General features: G+C 41.3%; 1 protein-coding gene across 6 annotated transcripts in view; it reads left to right on the forward strand.

Moving 5' to 3' along the window:
• LOC148676851 (ski-like protein) overlaps positions 1–15,154 on the forward strand; it is a 31,457-nt gene that overhangs the window by 9,601 nt on the left and 6,702 nt on the right. For 5 of the 6 annotated variants that reach the window (XM_088614388.1, XM_088614360.1, XM_088614380.1 and 2 more), the window contains exons 4-8: positions 8,709–8,801; positions 9,190–9,275; positions 10,692–10,918; positions 13,300–13,535; positions 14,088–14,318. In XM_088614388.1, coding sequence (XP_088470514.1) covers positions 8,709–8,801; positions 9,190–9,275; positions 10,692–10,918; positions 13,300–13,535; positions 14,088–14,318 — 873 coding nt within the window. The remainder of the gene's footprint in view (positions 1–8,708; positions 8,802–9,189; positions 9,276–10,691; positions 10,919–13,299; positions 13,536–14,087; positions 14,319–15,154) is intronic. The other variant, XM_088614403.1, reaches the window with a different exon arrangement.

The following is a 15,154-nucleotide window of genomic DNA, read 5'->3' on the forward strand; positions in this document are numbered from 1 at the left end:
CAAGATTATATCTGCAGTAGCGTGCCCACAGGGAACTGTGTGAGCTGTTGTGTCCTCTACCAGTGGTCCACTGGAAGCCTGGTTGTGGCTGCAGTTCATTTGCTTGGTAGGGCTTCACAGTGAGATGTTAACACTGTACTAAAGAGGCTCAAACTTCTAAAAGCTCTATGGAGATGAAAGAAAATTACAGTTTTAGGATATGGTGTCTTGCTTCCTGTGCTTCGAACTTTCTGCCATCACTTCATGACACATAGGAGGCATCTTTGCCATTATTTATCATTTTTCAAACACAGTGAACTGTCCTACTTCTCCTTTTGCTGTTCTATTGTGGTTTCATTGTCTACGTGTTTGGAATTGTGTTTTTTTTTTGCTTTTGTTCATGTTTTGTTTATGGGACGAGACAAAGTGTGGCTGCAACAGTCCCTGTGGTGTGTGTGTGTGTTTGCACAGTTCATCTGTAGTGCATGGATTAAAAGTGCTTTTTAAGTACTGTGGCCTGTTGTCTAACTCTAGTACTCTAGAAGGTTCTGTAATGGAAGAGTGACTGACTAGTGCTGTGAGGGCAGTATCTAATAAGAGTCTGGTGTGTAACATGATAAAATAAATAAAACTGGTTTAGGGAGCATACAGGAGATTTATTTTGGACGGGGTCATGTTTTTTGCTGTTGAATGAACACAAAGCACAGTCATTTGAAAAACAATACAGTATGTAGCATCGTGTGTGATTTTAGGTTTTGTCATCGAGGCCTACACAGCCTGATGACACTTGATTGAAGTTAAAAGAAGAAAAGAGTTACTGTTAAAAAATCAATAGCTACAATGTACTATAACATATATTTAATAACAATGAAATGTCTTTAGAAATATTAGAACCAACTTGTGTAGTTTGTAATGATACACTGGCTTCTTTCATTTAAGGAATTTACTGTGAACTGAGTCATATGATTAGGGACCTCTTGGTGACTCTCAAATACTGTTAATTGAAAACACAACATATGAACCTATATACCAGTATACTATTGCCAGCTTTGTTTCATTTACTTTTCAGTGAACTAATAAGCAGAAGGTAGAAATGAGATGCTTCCCAGTATCAGGTTTTTACACAGGAAGGTTTTTCATTTATTAACAAATTCCTGGAGAAGATCTGAAATGTGTTCTGTTTCCATCCTGCTATTACTAACCCCTTTTGATAACAGTACATTATAGATTTGCCTGATACATTTGTTTGAATCATCTTGTGAACTAGTTACTTTGTTTCATTGATCTGTCTTTTCATAAATGTATGCAAGGCAGAAATTTGTTGTGTTATTTGTACTGTTGAATTTATTTGCCCATTTTTCAAGTCAACAATTTTATTTGTTGTAACACCTTAGGTTGAAGAATAGACTTGGCTTAGTTTTTGGGCGCTAAAGAGCATTTATTGTCTTCATTTGTGAAATATGTGAAATGCAATAAAACAGATTATTTTGTATTCACTGATCTTTCTTATAGTCATAGATATACACAATAGGCCTAAATACCACTTCGGATGCATACATATTAAGTAATTAAAAAGTTTGTTTCTGATATGTGAGGCCTTGATGTGGTAAGCTTTTTCTTATCACCATTTCCTTAAAACAGTGTCGTATTAGGTCCCCAAAAACATTTAACGTACAAAGATGTACAAGATGTATGTGTCTAAAGTCGAGCTACACAGCCTGTGGCCATTCAGCACACAACATTATGCTGTTGTGTCACAACCAGCACCTTAATTATTTAAGCAACAATTACCAGGATCAATCTAACAATTAAGGAGCGGGTTATATCAAAATACTGCAACAGAGCAGGTAAGAAGTGCTGCAGGTAAAGCAGCCCTGAAACACCAGGTCTCAGCCCGAACAAGAGCACAGAGTTGGTGGGTGGTGATGTCTCCAGGTCCACTTATCACCACAGAAACCTGTGGTGGTGGCTGACTGTCTTCAGCTGTTTCTTCTTATAAAATCCTGTAGCGTGTTGCTTCAGAATCATCATGTTTTTCTCACCGATGTCACAGTAATGTCAGAGATGGCTTTTCTATATTAGGATGCCTTCTTTCCCTGTTGCTCATTACTGTGACGAGCTTTGCTGCATAAAGTACATTGTGAGGTATCAAAGAAGTCGGCCACTGTTTCAGTATGCATCTCGAAATATTGCTTTTTGGAATGCCGAAGGTGCTTTTAGTCTACAACCTTAATGAAAAGAACTGATGAAACTGTTCCCTTTTTTGGTAGTTTAGATTCACTGCTGGATCTGCTTGTAGCAGGCATAGTGCGAAAAAAAAGCCTCAGTACTCAGATTGTTGCTCAGTGCCTGTAGTTTGACGGTGCTGTTTATTTTACAGTAGTATGCGACAGCTGTGCAGATAGCCCTCACACTCATGTGAATATGCAATGCTGATTGTGACTCCGACTCAGTTTAGCCAGGTGATTCATTAATTTAGCCAAACAGTTGGCATGGGAGTTTATAAAATAACTGGAGTTTAGAAAAAGACTGAACCTATTCGCCACTTTCATTCCAGCCTTAGAATAATCAGGTGCAGCAGAGTGACAGTGAAGTTACCTGAAATGTGGTTAAATTCAATGTAAGGGCAGAAACATTGCGGCAGGTCTGTGCCATGCACAGTGAAGCTGGTAGGCTGCTCCCTGAACTGACCCGTTGGCCGTTTCTTGTGATCGCATTTCAACAGACTCAGCCGTCTTGAAATCTGAAATTGTGTGCTCTGCGTTCTCCATTTTCCGGCTCTCGGCAGTGACTTGCACGCTGCAGCAGCGGCTACTGATAAGGTCCCAATGTCTGGAGTTTCAAGCAGCCCACAGTGACGTAGATAGAAACGTACATATTGATATCCACTCCTGCTGACTGGGTGACGTCTGGATTGGTAAAAAAAAAAAGGAAAAAGGAGTGCACTTTAGATGTCAGTTGTCTGGCTCAGTGGTGGAGACGGCGCCAGAAAGCTGCAGTTCATGTGCTGCTTACGACAGATGTCTAGACTGAATACCCATGCATTCCAGAAAGTCTGGTTTACAGCCAAATTTGGTCACAGATGGGACAGTTCTGTGGGTTTTCCCTGGCTGATAGGTAGAAGCAATCATGCTGCAAATATTGATTTTTGGAAAATACTTTGAATGGGTATTTATCCCAGAATGACAAGCTGTGTTCCTGGGATCAATGGCTGTATTCAATAAACTGTACTGTAAGTACAAAAGATCCCTGTAAGCATATACATTAACATTCTACTGATTAAAGTAGCAAAGGTCCAACTCCATACGGTAGCTGTCTAAATGCTAGATGTGCTGACTGCCCAGCTTTCTCACAGGGAGAATCATAATGATATATTCTAAACATTGTTCGCAATATTTTCTAATGTCAGAAAATAATGTTTGTTTTTTGCTGTGCACAAATAATCAAAATAGGCCTCCAGTAACACAGTATTGACCTCTTTTGCAGTGGTCTCATCAGAATTTAACTTCCAGTCGTTTCTTCCTGGATGGTTTGACCATGTATCACAGAGAAGCACCTGAACAGTAAATTGCAAGTTGAGGGAAATGGGGTGATTGTCCTTTGTTTCAAATCTAAAGGTCTATGATAGGACTATGCAAAAAGAGGTAGCTGTCAGTGTCAGGTCTGCATCTGAGAGATAAAATTACAAAAATAGGCTCATGTTACACTCTCCAGAACTGCTTTCGCATATGGGTTTGAGCCAGTGGGCAAGTGACCGCAGTGATATCCAGCTACACTGTTGGGATCCCCAATATCTACATACACTCTCAGTAGGTGGCAGTGGTGAAAGAAGTTACTGTTTTTCATCACTCCTCACTGCACTTGGGACTGCTGTTGATGGCGATTATGATCAAGCTCATTTTCCACTCATCTTTTGAAAAGGAAATCCTGTCCTTTGTTTTCCATGGTAACAGCTATATCAATGCTAGACAAACATCCCACAGTTACAAGAAGTCTCCAGACTCCAAACTGAATTAAGCTATTCTACAGTGAGATTGAAAGCATCAGAATATTCAAGCGCAACACTATCAATAAGGCTTTCTTTAGAAAAACATCTCGTTCTGTACTAACATTTTTTTTCCTATGATGATACAAAGACATTTTTTTCTGATAATGCTTTAAAGGGTCAAAGCCAAAGCCAAACTAATTGCTTAATTAATGGATAATAATTGAGATAGATCTAAGTATTTTCTGTCTATAACAGATTACATCTTGGAAAAATGTCCTCTCCAGCTCTTCTCTTCTCAAAGCGATTGTGGCATTCCTTCCGTCGGCAGTACAAAGATGGGTACCCCTCAGTTAGGGGGCTGGAATGCCAATGGTTTCAGTGTAAAGCACAGTGAATCTTTGTGCCCTTCTTGTCTTCGATGCATTTTTAAATCATGGCTGATATCGAGCAGCTCTGTAACCTGCATCCATCATTGTATATAACTGTATAGCAACCTAACGCTGTCCAAGATTCAGACTTGACCATTATATCAAAGACATGTGGCCTTGATTTATGCCTCTCACAAATTCACAACTTCCTTTGCTTGCACTGGCCCCTGACTAATTACAATGATAAAAAAATCATGTCTAATGAATTTGGTTCCCCTGCTGCAGGCTGCACAGTTCTTCTAAGCTGTAGGCATTTCATCACAGCAATGTGGATACAGGCCATGAATACAATTGACCTCATGTAGTCCTTGTAAATAGGGGGGGTGGGGGTATGGACTAGACTGCCAATGGATTAAGAACAGTGCTGTCGGGGGCTAGAGTTCAAACTCTGCCAAGGCTGACTGAGTGCCTGGAATGCTAATCCACATTGTCATAAGTTTAAGATTTGGGCGAATGCGTGTTTTGCCCGTATGTACTTTTTTTTATCATGGCTTGTGGAGTGGCAGAAACACTGTGGTGTGATTTATTCGGAAAATGTTGGGACACTGTTGTCGAGATTCAGCCTCTCTACCGCCAAAGCTGTTGACCCGCACTCAAAACAGAGTGGTGTCTCAAAACTCAGGCAGGCTGGACAATATTACTGTTTGGAAGGGAACGTGGATAGTTCGTGCATTCCTTGTACCGCATTTCTTCTGTGAGGTGCATGAGCTGAATGTGGACAACATTCTCTTTGTACTACGGGGTGTGCAGTAGTTCACCCCTTTAAAATGTGCCAGTGCTGTTTTACAAAGTCCATTGCATGCTGGCTCCCCTGGTGTAAAACACAGGAATTGAAAATGATTCTAGGAGAAGCTTTTCAATGCAGAAAAATAAGTCAACTTCATTTAATAGAGGCCCATTTTAACTGAAATGTTTGATAGGCATTTGCTTTCAACGCAGAATTACCTGACTTGAAAATAAATGAATGAAACAAACTGTGCTGACGGTTGGAGCAGATGTGTCTCCTGCCCCTGGACGAAGGGTCCGAGACGGCGATCTGTGGAGATGGCAGGTGTCTGAAGTTTGGTTGAAGGATCCCCAGCCGCTGAAAATCTGAAAATCAAGCCCAAGACGGGAACTTCGTCAGAGGGGTTTTCTGAAGCACGTGTGTGAGAGAGAGCGAGAGCACTTGCTGTAGCAGGATTATGAATCATTGTCAAGAAACCGTGAACAAGCTCGGTTCACAGGAGCACTGGCAAGAGGCCCCGCAAGATCTTGTCAGGATGTTGCCGAACGAAACAAGCAGCCCTGGTTAACACGCACACGCACACACAAAAGAAATCTTAGAGGCACAGGGGAAAAAAAATAGAAACTCGTGAGAAAAAAAAACAAAATCATCACTTAGAACTTACACTGCACAAAAGAACTTTTGCCACACAGATTTGATCAAACTTAGAATCAAAATGTGATGTTTTCCTTTCATAGTGACCTGGAAGGTGATGTAAAACAATGTACAATTAGGTGTTTTTTTTGCCTGCAGAGGTTTCACAAACACATTCTGAGGAAATTCTTAAAAAATCAACTTTAATCTTACAATCATACCTGCTGAGTTTTGAATTGGACATGAAAGCTTAATGGGAATTCATTCCCTCCTAACTTAATAGTCAGTGCTCCACAGCTGCAGCAGAGTTTCAGTCATGACTTATTTTCTTTGGTATAGTGGTGTTTGAACATTTTTTTTAAATCTCGGTAGCTCTGATGTTATTATGGCATCTGGATAAATGACTTATCATTTCTCACAATCTAAAGAACATTGTTTATTCTAATGTTGCCTTTTATTAGGTATTTCATTATTTGTGTTCTCTAGTGAGTTTGATGTGTTATCCTAGTGCGCAGTTTATGTCTTGTTTTTTTCAGAAGAGATAAAGAAACAATATTATTTCCACTATGGTTGTCCTCTCATATTCAATTTAAAATATATTATCTATTGCTATGTTTTTTTCCAAGTTTAGAAGAACACTTTTGTGTATAATGCCCTTTGCCAATATAATTATATATATATATAATACATATTATTGTCGAGATATAAAGACTACAGTTCTTGAATTCTTCCAGTAGAGGAGGTTGTCTTTTGCGTGGCTGGAAAATCTTGTTCAGTGGTCTGAGATATTCAAGATACTTCACTTCCTGTGTTACCTGTTTAACCAACATTAGTTTACAAAACATGGGCTTACTTTGTTCTGGAAAATTCCAGCTTTAAATTAGGCAGATGTGAACCCATCAGCACAAATTATATGGTGAGGTTGTGTGGAAGCCTGTAATGTGAGTTGAACTATGAGCAGCGCTCAGATGAAGGTGTGTATTCAAATGCCCCAGCAGAGCTCAGACCTCCAGGATTACATTCTGCAGTTTACAATGACAGAAGGGCCGTCTGTGGGAGATAATAATCAGTCCCCTAGAGGAGTCTCAGATTAACATAGATATAGGCAGGCCTTATCCAATAAGGGGCTCAACCAGTTTGTTTGAGAATTGAGAGTGACTTAAATGTTAATGAGGAAAGAACATTGTTTTTCTCATTACAGAGAAAATTATATGGTAGATATTGATGCATTTAAAAGACGAAACATTCTTGCATTCTACATCTGGAGTGAGGATAAATTTCACCTGTCCTTTTACGTTGTCTTGATCTTTGTCACCGTTAATGTGCAGTAGCTGTACATTAACCCTGCTCTACGTTTCCAAGCCTGTGTTTTAAATAGTACTGTGCAGTGGTTCAGGAGATAGTTGGAACCCTATCTTGTCTTGTCTGGAATAGTCCTAGCTAGGTTTATCTCCATTTCTGCTGCCGTATCGTGTCAGAATCACATTCTGCAAGTTCAGATGAAAAAAGAGCATGACACATGGAACTGTGGGAACCCCTACATGAGACCTGTAATTGTAGGAATGTGCTTTATTTGTTAACTCTTTTTTTTAATGCAGTGTATCATTGTTTTCAGCGCGACCTTGGAAAGGCTTCTGCAATTTATTAGCAAACGTTTCTGTGGGAAATGTTGCCTTGTTTTACAATCCAAGTCACAGCAATACAGATACCAATTAAGAGCAAGTGTTTTGAAAGGCGAACACACCATGATTAGAATGTCATGAATACGCAGCAGGTTGACAACTTGTGTGTTTCAGTACTGAGGTATCGTGTTATATTCAGTCAGTTAAAGGAAAGGAATGGTCTAGACAAGCAGTAATTAACTGTATAGGAAAGGAAGTCTTTGGTTAAATTGTTGGCGTTATCTGGCATCAAATGGTGGCATTTGTGTGGGGTGGTCATCCTGCGGTCAAACAGTACATGGAGGGTACAGAATGCCAAGAAGTCAAGAGCAAGATGAGTAACTGTCAAGTAGGAGGTGCAGGGGTCAGAGTTTGGATGCACAGAAATGCTGTTCAGTTCACACACAAGCTTTGTACACAACATAATTGTGAAATACTTTAAAATAATAATGTATAACAAAAAGGTAGTTATAATCACATCTCTGTAATGTTATTCATCAGATGTTTTAAGTTGATACAATGTTACAATGATTTTGTCTCATTTGAAATGTTATTTAGAAGGTAGTGATATAGGCCTAAACATGAGAGGAAATTATGCAGCATGTGCTGTGGTTGTTTTTTTATCTATCAGACAACAAGATTTTGGTCAGATGATACTTGAACTGTGGCAGCCCTTCAAGAGTATTGCGACTAAGCAGCCTCATACAAGCCGCATTAGACATTTTGAGCTGTTATTTATGTTCTCTTATATATGTATATAGCAACATCTAAGCCATGTGTCCTTGTGCATTGCTCCTGATTTTACTGTTCCAGATATTCTCATAACTTCATGTAAACATCTTGAAGCTTGATTTTATAGTTAAGTAAGCCAATGATAGGTTTCTTTATGTTCATGTTTAAATAAACATGGAAAATGAGAAAAGTAGTGTTGTTTTCAGTAATACCAAGAATACCAGTAATACCACGGTAACACTGTGGCCCAGTGGTTAGCATTGCTGTATCTAACACTGTGGCCCTGGGTTCACTTCTGGACCTGGGGTGCTATCTGTGTGGAGTATGTATGTTCTCCCTGTGTTTGTGTGGGTTGCCTTCCACAGTCCAAAGACATGCTTGTAGGTTAATTGGCTTCAGGGGAAATTAGCCCTGGTGGGAGTGTGTGTGTCTGTCCTGTGATGGTCAGGTGAATATTTTCTTTTGAGTTTAACAACCCATTGGGCTGGCCAAGACAAATAAACAGAACTTTTAATTTTCTTAAAGCATTTCAAACCTTTTCTGTCTTTTTTTTCCCTCAGAAGGACCCATCTGTAGATCTTCCAGTGAAGAGGCCGGGCTCAGATCACTGCACCCTGCAGGGCAAATTGTCTGAGAGTAGCCCTGTCAGAAAGGTAACCCTCCAACCCCCACAGCTCTCCTGATGAGTCAGTCCACCCCCCACACGACACTGATAGGCATAACTCCCCCTTCAGTTCGTCTAGCACACCACTTCACATGTCATAGCAGAGAGTGCAACACACAGGATGTCAAGCCTGCTTATTTTAAATCAGTGTTTTTCAGCGAGGACCAACTCCGCGGACCAACAGGTTTTATTTTCTCATTAATTAGCTGTCGCTGTTGTAATTGAGTAACTAAACTGAAATCTGCAACGATTTAGTAACAATAATAATGACAGCAGCATTAAGATTTTATCACTACGTTTACTGGGTCATCATACACTGTAGTTGCTCTTTCTTAAATGGAAGCAATAAACTTGAATAAACTGTTCTTTTTTCACAGGCGAAATCCCATCCAGCCATTGTCTTTAATCACCTGTATCCAGACATCAAAGAAGACCCTGACAATGCAGCTGTCATTCACCCAAGGTACCATTTTCAGTGCTGTTGTCCACAATTCAGTGGTCTATTCGTCACTTTAGGGCTTATGAAGTTTGGCAGCCTCTTTTTAAATAAAGGTCTTGGCTACATGTAACACTGAGTTACAATTTTCATGACATTTGTAAGCATAATGTATCCATCCATCCATTTTCCAACCACTTCATCCAATTCAGGGTCTTGGGTGAGCCAGAGTCTATCCCAGCAAGCAGCAGGCTCATGACAGGGCACACCCTGGACAGGGCGCCTGTCTATTGCAAGGTAGACACTGACACAGACACACTCACACCAGAGCCAGTTTTCAGAGAATCCAGTGTTCCCACCAGTATGTCTTTGGACCGTGGAGGGACACTGGAGTATCTGGCAGAAACACACGCAAACTTACAAACTCCACGCAGACACTGTAGCACCCTTGAACCCAGGGCCCCAGCTCTGCGAGGCAGCAGTGCTAACCACTGCGCCGACCAATCCGCTCAGTGTACCCTTATTTTGAATTCTTTTCCAACAATAAAAGGTAACCAACTGCTTCATTTAACTCTTGTTAATATGATATTATATTGACAATTTTGAAAATAATACACCCCTCATTTTTAAACCAAGAATAAGCATTTATTTGATTTCCCTGAATGCAAGCGTGTGCTCGTGTGTGGAAGGTAATCTTAACAAATACAGATTAGGATAGAATTAGCAGGATTATATTGATAATGCAGTTGAAAAGTAAGGGCAGTCATCACTTAATGACAAGCTAACACGGCTAGACTGCTGGATTTGGCAGGATTAATTAATACTTGTCTGACCATGAAATGTACTTACTGCAGACGGCACAGATTGGGAAAAGCTCTGTTCCTTCGTTCACTTATCGTTTTCTCAATTTCATTTCATTTGTATCTTTTGACTACTTGCATTTCTGAAATCACACCTACCTCGCAATGGCAGGTTTGACCTGTTTTTCTAGTTTTAGTGCTCTTCCAGTCTTCTCAGTAAAGAGGCTGCCTACTTGAAGGATAAAGTCCTAGAAATTGTAGCACTTTGTGACCTTTTCTTTTCTGTCTTTTAGCTGTGTAATATGCTAATTGCGTCAGTATTTTTAAAAAATAGAATCTCTTACAAGTTGTAAAAGACTCAGTGTCTATGTATTTTTTTCTGTTTCTTTCTCATTATCTGCATTTGCTGATCATAAAACTTCAGATTCATATTCAAAGAAGTGTTTTGAGTTCTAGATATCACAACAAACCCAACAGCAAAAAAGAATACCTCGGATCTTGTTTGTTATCCTCCAGGATTGTTTGTTTTGTAAACATGTTTTTATTTTGTATTTAATCATATCAGATCAAAATACAGATGCAGAACAGAAATCACTGAATTATAAGACAACCTCATCTTTCCAATTCTCTTTTTACATCCCAGCTACTACCTGTATATGTACGATAAAGTAGTGGCCCCCAATGTCTCCCTCCCTCACTCGCTGACGCATGGCCGGGAGTCTGGCAAGGCATTTGGGAAAGATCAGGAGGAGAGTCATGACGCGCCAGCGACCCTGCTGAGCCATCATTACACCGAGACGCAAAGGAGGACCCACTTATCGGAAGAAGAAATGCCACTGGGGACAGCTAGCAGATCACATGCAGCTACAGGTCAGTGGAGGACTGCTGATCGCACTTTTGTGTACCATAGGGTCATAGGTCATAAAGCTGTGGCACCTTTTTCCATGGAAGAAACCCAGATATGTTTGTAAGGCAACCCAGACTGAACACAATGCCCCCAGATCACTGTGCACTGCAGCTTGTTAATTGCTTCCATGCGAACACAGAAGCGGATAACTGGATTTGTGACAGGTGGCAAACCTAGTTAGTCTGGTATGTCTGCTTTAATTTATACAGGTAGCAATAATTCAGTCACTAGAACCCTGCTATGCCTTTTTAAACCTTCCAGGCAGGTTTCTATCTGCTTACGTGGCAGTCAGAACGGTAATCTTCAAGTACGCCAAGTGGGAACTAGAAAGATACCTACCAGGCTTGAAGTTCATGGATTCTGAAGAAGAGCATTTAGCAGTATAGGGTGTTTCACCAAGCAGGTGATGACCCATTGGGGGTGTACAAAGTGTCACTCTTAACACATCAGGTTCATCCTGAAGCAGGTGTTAGTGTGATGAAACCTACTGCCTTGGATGAAGTGTTTCATAAGACAGTGGTAGTCTGAAATTTGAAAAATGGCATCCCGGGAGTCTTCATGGTTTACTCAGGAACGTGAAAGACGCCAGGATGTGGGTTTCCACAACATCACTGGGTAGCTTGTTCCATACTCCCACAACCCTTTAGATAAAGAAGTGCCACCAGTTCTCGGTTCTAAATCATTTCCTTGAAGTTTCTGTTTGTGTCCTCTGGCTTGTGTTTCACTTTTCAAACGATTGCTCTATTCAGTTACACCTGTCTTGCATAAAGCTGCTTGGCAGCCAGTTCTTGAACACAGAAGCTCAAAAGTGAAAAGAAAAAATAATTAAAATCCCTCTAGACTTCCACTACTCAGCTGGAAGCCTAATAAATGAAGGTAGATCAGTGAATCAGTTTCTCTTCCGGAAATGTCTGAAAAAGAGTTCTGTGCACTTGTGCATACATGCGCGTGTTACGAAATCCATATTCCCTGCTGTAACACTGAGTCCCCGCTGGCCCCAGGAAATGACTCCTTTTCTCATTTGCACATCTTCACCTCCAACAGAGACTACATGTTTGCCAGGGGTTTGTTCCAAGAGTAAGGAATGTATTTCTTAAAAGAGAGCATTAAAGGATTGGTTTGGTGGCGGGGGGGGGTAGAGGGACATGAGCTTTTGGGGTGGCTGGTTGTGGAGGACAATTAATCGAAATGTGACTTTGGGAAAACGACAAGTCGAGGAGTGTTGTCTGGGAACACTCTTGTGCTGACGGAGCTGTGCCTGTACACGTCCGGTCTCTCCGGCGGGGGCGGCTCGGAGCAGCCAGACTGCAGCTCTCAGCGCGTCTGCTACTCCTCCGCGGGTTTTTCACAGCGTGATCGGCTTTGTCACGGTCTCTCTCAGCAAAAAAGGGAGGTGACTCACTTCTGTCATTTTCACCAAAACAGCCAGCGAGCCTGAGTCAGAAATCTAATGAAAGGTTACAAACGAGAGGAGGCCGTTCGGCCCCTGTGGCTTATTAGGCTGCTAGTAGCTAACTGATCCAAGGATCTCACCTGGCCATTTCCTGAAAGACGCCAGCTGGCATAATGGTCTCAACATCAAGGATGTGGAGCTTCTTCCAGACTCCTGCCACACTTTGTGTAAGGAAGTGCCTCCACTTCTCTGTTTTAATATACTTCCCTTTAGCTTCCACTTGTCTCTGGTGGGTCATGTTTCACTGTTGATTGGAAAGTGGTCTGCTGGGCCAAACACCCAAAGACAGAATATTGTTCATTAATACTTGCCTTTCTAGTCTAAGTACTTTTCACTGAGAAAAATGTCTTGAAAGTAGGAAGCATGTTAAATAATGCACATCTAGAGCTTTTATTTTTTAGTAATTTTATTACATTTTCATTGATCTTTCATATTTTTATGAAATGTATCTCTTTAGCTTTGAATGTTTAGGTGTTTAACTTTTACTGCATGAAGACTGAGTTTCCTCTATCAGCTGCCTTTCTTAGATTGAATCATTTTCTTTCATTTTTTTTTTGTTATTTGTGTTTGTGTAGTTATATCAGTCACTATCAAGTTGGTTTAAAACCCATTTTTACCTATCTTAAATATCAGGTTCATTAGAAGACTCAGAGATAAAAACACCCCTTGACAAACTCTCATTTGCTTTGGTGTGATGTCTCATAACAGATCAAGCCCGGGGACTGGAAGACCTTTAAGAGGAGCGTGAGATTTTATGTTAGTTCAGAAAGCATTTCCAGTATGAAAGACACCCACGGTGCCATCAGTATTAGTCATAGACCATTGCATGTTCCCGTATTTATCTTTTTTTTTCTTTTTCTTCTCTCTCTCTGTCTTCTTTCCCCAACAAAGAGCTTCGCACTACAAGCTGTTCTGCAGATGAAGTGAAATCCAAGCATGTCAGTGAGCATGGCCCCTTGGCTGTTGCCATGGAAACAGACCGGCGCGAGAACGCCTACATGCCTTTCATTAAGGACATGAGCTTGGAGGATGACAAGGACAAAATTGTGGTGGAAATTGTGCAAATGTACACTAAACAGCAAGAGAAGCTCAATGCCACATTGCAGAAGCAAACGCAGCTACAAATGGTAACTAAGCTTTGTTGATTTACCCTTTTTAGGCTTAAGGGAAGGTACATTGACTCACAGTTTTCCAAAGTCATTTCAGTGTTCCTTGAGAAGAGTAGTTATGTTAGTTTCTTTGGTCTCAAAGTAACATTCTTGTGTCAAATTGAACTTAAACTCCCCCTTCAAAAAGCAAAAATATCCGTAATGGCACTGAAAGAGTAGAAATCAAGTAATACTTCTATATACAGTTTTGAAGCCTGTTCAGAAATGTGAAAGTAAGGATGCGTATGATAAAAAAAGTACAGATAACAGATGTCACTCACTCAAGAAGACCAAGTGACAGTGCCAGTGTTCGGATATCATGCCTTTTTTGCTGATCTTTACCAACGCCCACAGACTAGATCCCTCCAGCGCAGGCTGAGAGATGGCTCTTTCCCGTCCGAATTTGTGCGGTGCAGAAACGCTGAGCCGCCTGAGGAGGCGAGCGGCAGTGCCCACCCCCCCCGGTTCTTGGCAGCTGCGTGTGAAGGCGGGTGCCCAGGGGAGGGAACTGATCCTCCATGCTTTTGGCAGGAGCTGCGGGCCCTGCAGGGAGGCGAGGCGGCCAGGCTCCGGGAGCTGTCCGCAGAGCGCTGCGAGCTGCAGAGCGAGCTGGAGGCGGTGCACAGCGAGCACGCCCAGAGGCTGGGCGAGGTGAGGCAGGAGCAGAGGGAGCTGGAGCAGAGGCTGGAGCAGCTGAGGCAGCAGAGCTGCAGCTGTGGGCCCAGCGGCGAGGGGGAGCAGGAGGCCTGTTACACAACCCAGGTACGGGAGGGGCTGGGGGGACTGGTCTATCCAGACTGTCGGGACACCCCCGCGTGCGGGAATGAAGCAATAACAAGCGCTAAGGCCAGGGGATCGAAATAGATCCGCTGACTTGAGAGCTGCACGTGGTGTAACTGCAAAAAAATAAAACTGAAAGTTTTTTGATCTCATGATTTGAGGTAGATGTGATAGGCTTGTTGCTTGAAGACTAAAGTGAGCCGTTCGATTTCTGCCCTTATACCAGTGGAGGGTGTTTAATTCCTATGAAATATGGCAAAATTAGCTTATTATGCATCTGTTAGTTTACACAACCGTTAAATATTGGAATCACTTTTTCTTGTAACATTCCTTAGCACATTCTGTTACATTTGTCAAACGTAGCTCCTTTATTACAGTATCACATCCATGTGGATTAATGAAAACATGGAATAAAGTCCTCTCTTTCAGCTGAATTGAAAAGCTGCCTGATTAGTAGGCCTGTTTAGGTGGATCTGAATGCTTTAAATGCAGAGTAACCACCCTTTCTGCAGAGCCTAAAACAGGGTCCATTCAACTGCAGAATTTGCAAGTTCCTTCAAAGAGAAAAAGAATAGTTGTGCAGTCAGTCGTAGAGTGAAAGATTTGAATCATTACTGTGAATACTTTCCTCAGTCACATTTCGAATTTCATCTCTGAAAATGGGTATACATGGTTTCAGTTTTATCCAAGTATATTTGAAAATAGTGGTGCATATTGTTCCTTTTCTACAGCAAATGCAGATGTATTACAATACCTTCACAAATAAAAAACCTGATTTGCCTGTGGCTTTTTGTATACAAAATATGGGTTTATCATCA

Source organism: Lepisosteus platostomus, chromosome 2, assembly GCF_059453375.1.
Source record: "Lepisosteus platostomus isolate fLepPlt1 chromosome 2, fLepPlt1.hap1, whole genome shotgun sequence".
Classification (NCBI taxonomy): Eukaryota; Metazoa; Chordata; class Actinopteri; order Semionotiformes; family Lepisosteidae; genus Lepisosteus; species Lepisosteus platostomus.